Source organism: Leuciscus leuciscus (assembly GCF_965113295.1).
Source record: "Leuciscus leuciscus genome assembly, chromosome: 24".
Classification (NCBI taxonomy): Eukaryota; Metazoa; Chordata; class Actinopteri; order Cypriniformes; family Leuciscidae; genus Leuciscus; species Leuciscus leuciscus.
The window spans coordinates 32286853-32296852 of record NC_138723.1 but is presented as its reverse complement, the minus strand read 5'-3'; the positions used below and the strand labels follow the sequence as shown (position 1 = coordinate 32296852).

The window sequence follows — 10000 nt, the reverse complement described above, 5'->3', positions numbered from 1 at the left end:
CCAGCTGTGGGTTAAGGTTCTGTCCAATAGCAGCCCAGCAGTGGGTTAAGGTTCTGTCTAATAGCGACCCAGCAGTGGGTTAAGGTTCTGTCCAATAGCAGCCCAGCAGTGGGTTAAGGTTCTGTCCAATAGCAGCCCAGCAGTGGGTTAAGGTTCTGTCCAATAGCAGCCCAGCAGTGGGTTAAGGTTCTGTCCAATAGCAGCCCAGCAGTGGGTTAAGGTTCTGTCCAATAGCAGCCCAGCAGTGGGTTAAGGTTCTGTCCAATAGCAGCCCAGCTGTGGGTTAAGGTTCTGTCCAATAGCAGCCCAGCAGTGGGTTAAGGTTCTGTCCAATAGCAGCCCAGCAGTGGGTTAAGGTTCTGTCCAATAGCAGCCCAGCAGTGGGTTAAGGTTCTGTCCAATAGCGACCCAGCAGTGGGTTAAGGTTCTGTCCAATAGCAGCCCAGCAGTGGGTTAAGGTTCTGTCCAATAGCAGCCCAGCAGTGGGTTAAGGTTCTGTCCAATAGCGACCCAGCAGTGGGTTAAGGTTCTGTCCAATAGCGACCCAGCAGTGGGTTAAGGTTCTGTTCAATAGCGACCCAGCAGTGGGTTAAGGTTCTGTCCAATAGCAGCCCAGCAGTGGGTTAAGGTTCTGTCCAATAGCAGCCCAGCAGTGGGTTAAGGTTCTGTCCAATAGCAGCCCAGCAGTGGGTTAAGGTTCTGTCCAATAGCAGCCCAGCAGTGGGTTAAGATTCTGTCCAATAGCAGCCCAGCAGTGGGTTAAGGTTCTGTCCAATAGCAGCCCAGCAGTGGGTTAAGGTTCTGTCCAATAGCGACCCAGCAGTGGGTTAAGGTTCTGTCTAATAGCGACCCAGCAGTGGGTTAAGGTTCTGTCCAATAGCAGCCCAGCAGTGGGTTAAGGTTCTGTCCAATGGCGACCCAGCAGTGGGTTAAGGTTCTGTCCAATAGCAGCCCAGCAGTGGGTTAAGGTTCTGTCCAATAGCGACCCAGCAGTGGGTTAAGGTTCTGTCCAATAGCGACCCAGCAGTGGGTTAAGGTTCTGTCTAATAGCGACCCAGCAGTGGGTTAAGGTTCTGTCCAATAGCGACCCAGCAGTGGGTTAAGGTTCTGTCTAATAGCGACCCAGCAGTGGGTTAAGGTTCTGTCCAATAGCAGCCCAGCAGTGGGTTAAGGTTCTGTCCAATAGCGACCCAGCAGTGGGTTAAGGTTCTGTCCAATAGCGGCCCAGCAGTGGGTTAAGGTTCTGTCCAATAGCAGCCCAGCAGTGGGTTAAGGTTCTGTCTAATAGCGACCCAGCAGTGGGTTAAGGTTCTGTCCAATAGCAGCCAAGCAGTGGGTTAAGGTTCTGTCCAATAGCAGCCCAGCAGTGGGTTAAGGTTCTGTCCAATAGCAGCCCAGCAGTGGGTTAAGGTTCTGTCCAATAGCAGCCCAGCAGTGGGTTAAGGTTCTGTCCAATAGCAGCCCAGCAGTGGGTTAAGGTTCTGTCCAATAGCAGCCCAGCAGTGGGTTAAGGTTCTGTCCAATAGCAGCCCAGCAGTGGGTTAAGGTTCTGTCCAATAGCAGCCCAGCAGTGGGTTAAGGTTCTGTCTAATAGCGACCCAGCAGTGGGTTAAGGTTCTGTCCAATAGCAGCCAAGCAGTGGGTTAAGGTTCTGTCCAATAGCAGCCCAGCAGTGGGTTAAGGTTCTGTCCAATAGCAGCCCAGCTGTGGGTTAAGGTTCTGTCCAATAGCAGCCCAGCAGTGGGTTAAGGTTCTGTCCAATAGCAGCCCAGCAGTGGGTTAAGGTTCTGTCCAATAGCAGCCCAGCAGTGGGTTAAGGTTCTGTCCAATAGCGACCCAGCAGTGGGTTAAGGTTCTGTCCAATAGCAGCCCAGCAGTGGGTTAAGGTTCTGTCCAATAGCAGCCCAGCAGTGGGTTAAGGTTCTGTCCAATAGCGACCCAGCAGTGGGTTAAGGTTCTGTCCAATAGCGACCCAGCAGTGGGTTAAGGTTCTGTTCAATAGCGACCCAGCAGTGGGTTAAGGTTCTGTCCAATAGCAGCCCAGCAGTGGGTTAAGGTTCTGTCCAATAGCAGCCCAGCAGTGGGTTAAGGTTCTGTCCAATAGCGGCCCAGCAGTGGGTTAAGGTTCTGTCCAATAGCAGCCCAGCAGTGGGTTAAGGTTCTGTCCAATAGCAGCCCAGCAGTGGGTTAAGGTTCTGTCCAATAGCAGCCCAGCAGTGGGTTAAGGTTCTGTCCAATAGCGGCCCAGCAGTGGGTTAAGGTTCTGTCCAATAGCAGCCCAGCAGTGGGTTAAGGTTGGGTTAGGAGTGTAAAGTGAAGTTTTTAGAGTGTAAGAATACGGTTCTGAGGATCATATTCCTCATGATCATACGAGTCAAACATGAGCCGTTCAGTGAGTCACTGAATCAGTGAGTCGAGAACCGCTGCGATCATCAAACGAATCAGTCAGTGCGGTTTATGAACTGAATCAACTGGTTCATCAAACAATCTTTGTTTATAAAATCTAGAGAACAGTAGTAAAGAGCAAGATATACATTACTATTCAAACGCTTGGGGTTGTAAGATTTTTAAAGCGTCTCTTCTGCTCACCAACGCTGCGTTTATTTGATCAAAAATACAGTAGAAACAGTGAAATATTATTCCAGTGTAAATCAGCTGTTCTCTGTGTGAATGTCAATGATGAAAATGTTGTCTGTGGAAAACGTCATACAGTGTGTCCTGACATTAGTAGTTTGTCCCTTCTGTGTCCCCTGGATAATGACAGCATGAATAGATGTCCTCCAGGGGCCCGGGGCCACACCTGTATCAGAGTCACTCAGCCGGTCATCCTCAGAAACACAGGAACATTAATCACGGGAACATTAATCACGGGAACATTCCTGTGGTCAAGAGTAACTCACTAACTCTACGGTTAATGTGTGACCACACACTGCCATCAAACCAACATGAGCTCCTGAAGCTCAGCGAATAAACACACTTTACAGACATGCACAATCCTTCCAGGAAAACCAGCCAAAAATCCTGATGACTCATGATGCACTCAGAGCCTGAACCAATCAGAGCGCAGCAGGGATGACCTCACAGCCCAGAAGATTCCTTCGGGATTTTCAATTGATGAGTGAAATAACTGTGGTAAACATAACGTGATGATACTTTGACGTTTAATTCTACAACGTAAACTGCACATATTCACACCACAAACTGTTATTTATTAACATAAGTTTTCAAACAAATAAACAGCTCGTCTACAGTACAGGAGCTCAGAGCCGAGGCTGAGGGAGGTGTGTGTGTGTGTGTGTGTGTGTGTGTGTGTGTGTGTGTGTGTGTGTGTGTGTGTGTGTGGCTCATCTACAGTACAGGAGCTCAGAGACGAGGCTGAGGGAGTAGTGTGTGTGTGTGTGTGTGTGTGTGTGTGTGTGTGTGTGGCTCATCTACAGTACAGGAGCTCAGAGACGAGGCTGAGGGAGAAGTGTGTGTGTGTGTGTGTGTGTGTGTGTGTGTGTGTGTGTGTGTGTGTGTGTGTGGCTCGTCTACTGTATACAGGAGCTCAGAGACGAGGCTGAGGGAGTAGTGTGTGTGTGTGTGTGTGTGTGTGTGTGTGTGTGTGTGTGTGTGTGTGTGTGTGTGTGTGTGTGTGGCTCGTCTACTGTATACAGGAGCTCAGAGACGAGGCTGAGGGAGTAGTGTGTGTGTTTCAGCTGTATTGAGCGCCACCTGCTGGAAACAGACGGAACTGCAGCGCGGATCATCAAGACATCTTTGATATTTAGGTTACTATTTTATTTACTTTGATGAGTTATGATTTGAGATATCGGTGAATATGACTAGTCGTCAAAGATATCTGCACATTATTCTGAAGAAATTCATTAACTACGGTGATGGGCAGTCATGCAACAGTCTCACTAGTGGAGATTACTTAATACATATTTATAGATCAGATCACATTTAAATTTTGCTCCGGAAATATCAATAATAAAATTCAAGAGTTGAAGGTTCCTTCATGTGTCACATACATGTGATGTAGTTATGACGTGAATAACAGGAAAGGAGAAAATGTCAATAGAATATAAAGAATTCATCATTTGAATAAGAATGATATCTAGTGCTAAATCAATTATAAATACATTTAATTACAGCTTTTACTAGTCAAATCTCATTTGTAGACGTAAAAGTAGTATAAAGTATATGACTAGTCAGATATCTCATATATACTTAAAGTCAATGATGAGGAGTCAAATCTGCAGAATATACTGTAACATTAATTTTGACTAGTTAAAACCATAGGCAGTAAAAGAAATTAAATTAAGAAGTTAAAACAGTCAGTGGCAGGAAATGCTAAACCGGGTCACCAAAGGTCAAGGCAAGGTCACGTGACGTCATCAGTCGAACACGCACACTAATAAGATTTTGAAACAAAACAAACCACTTTTATGATTTATTTTCACACAGAATCTGTTGCTCCATCGATGTTCAAGTGTGTATATGTTTCTGCAATCACGCGAGAACAGTGACACGCACATTCCACTGAAGGTAAGCTTATATGAAGAGTTATTTCTCAATGTTCTCTGAACGTTCAACATGTCCAGTTTATTAAATGTTTTGAAAACGTGTTTTCCGAGGTTATACATTACATTACATCCTTCAAACATGGAACATTACCTGTGAAGGTTCTCTGAACGTCCTGAAACAAGGAGTAACATTTAAAAACATGTAATGAACTAAATAGTTTCATGAAATAAATGTATCAGACTGTAAATATAGCAGATCTGTAGGTGTATTGCAAGCATATAAACATCAAATACTGGCACATTTCTGTTACTCTGAAGATATTAAGTCTTGTTTATGAAAAATGCATCAAAATTAAGTGAGTCTGAGTTTAAAACAAGAACTAATATCTGCTAATGGAAGCAGACAAATAACCTTAAATCAAAGGGAAAATAAGATGTTTCTTACCTCACTTACATATGTGTTGTTGTTTTAAGCTCAAACTCACTTTTTCAGAAAACAAGACTTAATATTGTCAGTCCTCTTGCTTCTCCAGTATCTTGATTGATTAAGAATGTCAGATGTGTGTGCTGTGAAACGAGAAGCACTGAGGAAGAGTGTGATGTTTGCAGTGCTGACTGTACGAGTGTGATGGTGTGTATCAGATCTTTCTGTGTGTTTGGACTCATAACAGTAATATATGAGACAGAAGGAGGCGTTCCTGAGAACCGGCTCGACTAGTCTGACTGTAAGGACTCTCATTAACTGTCCTCAACATCACGGAGACGCAGAGTCACACAAACACCAGAACAGCAGAAGAACGGAGACATTCGACCGGCTCAGATTACAGGTGAGAAACCAGCAGAAACTCTCTGGATCTGACAGATTAAAGGCGGTTATGCAGTTATGAATCTCCTCGTTTATATACGGTTTATGAATGTGTGTTTGTGAACTTGAGCCGCTCTGTTAATTTACAACTCTGAGGAACTGTTGATTAACTCAGGAGAACAGCAGAGAGAGAGTTTACCCGCAGTCTGAAGTCTGAAGAAGCTAATAATGAGTTAAAGATTGTCATTAACCGACTGTGATGAAGAGGACCTGAAGGAGAACTGTGACTGAATGATATTAACGCTGTCTGGATTCTCCACTTCTGTCTCCCGATGGAGTTCAGGATCACGTGGGTTTAAAGACACGTAAGATCGGCTGTATTATAAGTGTCCACTAGTCTCTCCTTCCCCACAGATTAAACATTATCAAAATGATTCCAGTTCACATGGATTCGCGGAAACGACTAATAATTCTGCATTATGCTGCCAGACAAGTAATGTAGTGATGTCACTTTGTAAAGAAGGACTATCCGCCTGCACATATATATATATATCAAACACACATATCTATAGACTAAACACTTGATACGCATGTGCACGCCGTCACCGCTTCACAGATTCACGTTTTTGAAGTTTACACGGAGATGATAACGTTTTTCAAGATTTTTCAAAACTTGTGCCTTGGATCCTGTTTCAGGGTGTGTGTTCTCGAGCTCCAAACACTGTTATCGTGTAGATGAACAGCCAGAACACATTAAACGTTTCTGTTAGAACGGTGTTGTGTTAGCGGTCACTAAGTTAATAACTAATAACTAACTAATAATAACTAAACTAATCTCTGCAACGGAATTGAATCAATCAAAACTAACTTTATCTGGACAATAACTTTATTCTAGATCTGCTGTAAAGCCTAAACAATCTCTGTTACTGTAATCTCCTATTATCACTGTAAAGCTGCAGTGAAACATCTATATTGTTAAAGCACTGTATAAATGAAGGAGACTTGACTATTATTGATTTGACTGAATCAGATGAATTTATCTGTATAATGACTGTCCTTTAGAGCTGCTTTACAGCAGTTTGTCTCATATTGATGAAGTTTCATCATCGGCAACGTTTACATGCAACCAAATAATCCGTTAGTAATGAGACTGACGGCTCAATCGCCCTGAAAATCCTTCATGTCAACACTTTAATCGATCCGACTGAGCTCGATCCCACTGACACGGCAATCAGATTGAAAGGGGTTTATTCCTTTTCTAATGCGATCCAGAGAACATGTGAACACTTGATCGACTGAAGCTGAAAGGACTGCGCATGTGCAATGATGTAGAAATATCGTAATGACGTAGAAATAGCGCAATGATGTAGAAATAGAGTAATGATGTAGAAATAGCGTAATGACGTAGAAATAGAGTAATGACGTAGAAATAGCGTAATGATGTAGAAATAGAGTAATGATGTAGAAATAGCGTAATGACGTAGAAATAGAGTAATGACGTAGAAATAGCGTAATGACGTAGAAATAGAGTAATGACGTAGAAATAGCGTAATGATGTGGAAATAGCATAATGATGTAGAAATATCGTAATGATGTAGAAATAGCGTAATGACAGAAATAGCGTAATGACAGAAATAGAGTAATGACGTAGAAATAGAGTAATGACGTAGAAATAGCGTAATGACGTAGAAATAGAGTAATGACGTAGAAATAGCGTAATGATGTGGAAATAGCATAATGATGTAGAAATATCGTAATGATGTAGAAATAGCGTAATGACAGAAATAGCGTAATGACGTAGAAATAGAGTAATGACGTAGAAATAGCGTAATGATGTAGAAATATCGTAATGATGTAGAAATAGCGTAATGACGTAGAAATATCGTAATGACATAGAAATAGCGTAATGACGTAGAAATATCGTAATGACTTAGAAATATCGTAATGACGTAGAAATAGCGTAATGACGTAGAAATAGCGTAATGATGTGTAAATAGCATAATGATGTAGAAATATCGTAATGATGTAGAAATAGCGTAATGACAGAAATAGCGTAATGACGTAGAAATAGAGTAATGACGTAGAAATAGCGTAATGATGTAGAAATATCGTAATGATGTAGAAATAGCGTAATGACATAGAAATATCGTAATGACATAGAAATAGCGTAATGACGTAGAAATATCGTAATGACGTAGAAATAGCGTAATGACGTAGAAATAGCGTAATGACGTAGAAATAGAGTAATGATGTAGAAATAGAGTAATGATGTAGAAATAGCGTAATGATGTAGAAATATCGTAATGATGTAGAAATAGCGTAATGACGTAGAAATAGAGTAATGATGTAGAAATATCGTAATGATGTAGAAATAGCGTAATGATGTCGAAATATCGTAATGACGTAGAAATAGCGTAATGACGTAGAAATAGCGTAATGACGTAGAAATAGAGTAATGATGTAGAAATAGCATAATGATGTAGAAATAGCGTAATGATGTAGAAATAGCGTAATGATGTAGAAATAGCGTAATGACGTAGAAATAGCGTAATGACGTAGAAATAGAGTAATGGCGTAGAAATAGCGTAATGACGTAGAAATAGAGTAATGATGTAGAAATAGCGTAATGACGTAGAAATAGAGTAATGACGTAGAAATAGCGTAATGACGTAGAAATAGTGTAATGACGTAGAAATAGAGTAATGGCGTAGAAATAGCGTAATGGCGTAGAAATAGAGTAATGATGTAGAAATAGCGTAATGACGTAGAAATAGAGTAATGATGTAGAAATAGAGTAATGATGTAGAAATAGAGTAATGACGTAGAAATAGAGTAATGATGTAGAAATAGCGTAATGATGTAGAAATAGCATAATGACGTAGAAATAGAGTAATGATGTAGAAATAGCGTAATGGCGTAGAAATAGAGTAATGATGTAGAAATAGCGTAATGATGTAGAAATAGCGTAATGATGTAGAAATAGAGCAATGATGTAGAAATAGCGTAATGGCGTAGAAATAGCGTAATGACGTAGAAATAGAGTAATGATGTAGAAATAGCGTAATGACGTAGAAATAGAGTAATGACGTAGAAATAGCGTAATGACGTAGAAATAGAGTAATGATGTAGAAATAGAGTAATGATGTAGAAATAGCGTAATGACGTAGAAATAGCGTAATGACGTAGAAATAGAGTAATGATGTAGAAATAGAGTAATGATGTAGAAATAGAGTAATGATGTAGAAATAGCGTAATGACGTAGAAATAGAGTAATGACGTAGAAATAGAGTAATGACGTAGAAATAGAGTAATGATGTAGAAATAGAGTAATGATGTAGAAATAGCGTAATGATGTAGAAATAGAGTAATGATGTAGAAATAGCGTAATGATGTAGAAATAGCGTAATGACGTAGAAATAGAGTAATGATGTAGAAATAGAGTAATGATGTAGAAATAGCGTAATGACGTAGAAATAGAGTAATGATGTAGAAATAGAGTAATGATGTAGAAATAGCGTAATGATGTAGAAATATCGTAATGATGTAGAAATAGCGTAATGACATTTGACGCGCTGAACGAGTGTCTCGTCCTCCTATAATCCTCCTTTCTCTACGTCAATGGCCTAGGACCTCAATACATTGCAGATATGCTCACTGAATATAAACCCAACAGATCACTCAGATCATTAGGATCATATCAGCTAGAAATACCAAGGGTTCACTCTAAGCATGGTGAGTCTGCTTTTAGCTATTATGCTGGAACCAGCTTCCAGAAGAGATCAGATGTGCTCCTACAGTGGTCACATTCAAATCCAGACTCAAAACACTTCTGTTTAGCTATGCATTTACTGAATGAGCACTGTGCCGCTGTTCGTCCGACTGTACTGTATTGTATTTCATTAGATTTTTCTAAACTGTTTTAATTATTCTTGTTTCTTTTTATTATTTTAATTTCTTCTATGTAAAGCACTTTGAATTGCCATTGTGTATGAAATGTGCTATATAAATAAACTTGCCTTGCCTTGCCTTGCCTCTGCGTGTGTGAAGTGGAGCAGGACAACGGCCCACCAGTGCTGGCTTCAGACGCTCATCCACACACGACTGGTTATGGGCACTTTATTTAGTTTATATAAACACTACGTTCGGATTCATTAATCGGAATGAACTCAGTCCGATTGAAACAAAAGCTGTGCATGTAAACGTCGCCATTGATTCTGTTATTCTCCTGTTTATCCCTGTGGAGCTGCTGGAGTTAGCCCGTGTTTTCTCCTCCTCAGGACAGAAGCTCAGGATGACGGAGAGCGTGCGGCGCCTGGTGTCCAAAGACGGCCACAGTAACGTGAAGATCGATAACGTGGAGGGAATGATCAAGCTGTTCCTGCACGACATCTGGACCACGGTGGTGGACATCAAATGGCGTTACAAGATCACTCTCTTCGCCTCCACCTTCGTCATGACGTGGTTCGTGTTCGGCGTCGTGTTCTACCTCATCGGCCTGAGCCACGGCGACTTCGACTCGGACCCGTCCTCCAATCACACACCGTGCGTGATGAACGTGGACTCGCTAACCGGCGCGTACCTGTTCTCCCTGGAGACCCAAAGCACCATCGGCTACGGCTTCCGGCACGTGTCCGAGGAATGTCCTCTCGCGATCCTGACGCTAGTGCTACAGCTAGTGCTAACAGGG

The 10000-nt window shown here is 41.7% G+C and overlaps 1 protein-coding gene and 1 long non-coding RNA gene across 3 annotated transcripts in view; one reads left to right on the top strand and one right to left on the bottom strand.

Annotated features, from left to right (window-relative positions):
• Window positions 1–2562: 2562 nt before the first annotated feature.
• LOC309489825 lies at window positions 2563–5172 on the bottom strand. Its single transcript, XR_014202523.1, has 2 exons — window positions 4660–5172; window positions 2563–3127 (listed from the first exon to the last, which is right to left on the bottom strand). It is a non-coding gene; the product is annotated as an uncharacterized lncRNA (long non-coding RNA).
• kcnj15 (potassium inwardly rectifying channel subfamily J member 15) overlaps window positions 3249–10000 on the top strand; it is an 8157-nt gene continuing 1405 nt past the window's right edge. The window contains exons 1-4 of one of the 2 annotated variants that reach the window (XM_082158697.1): window positions 3249–3770; window positions 4450–4530; window positions 5180–5335; window positions 9591–10000. The exon at window positions 9591–10000 is cut by the window's right edge and continues 1405 nt beyond it. In XM_082158697.1, the coding sequence (XP_082014823.1) occupies window positions 9605–10000 (396 nt within the window). In that variant the 5' untranslated portion in view covers window positions 3249–3770; window positions 4450–4530; window positions 5180–5335; window positions 9591–9604. Of the gene's footprint in view, window positions 3771–4103; window positions 4531–5179; window positions 5336–9590 lie in introns of those variants that run through there. The other variant, XM_082158696.1, reaches the window with a different exon arrangement.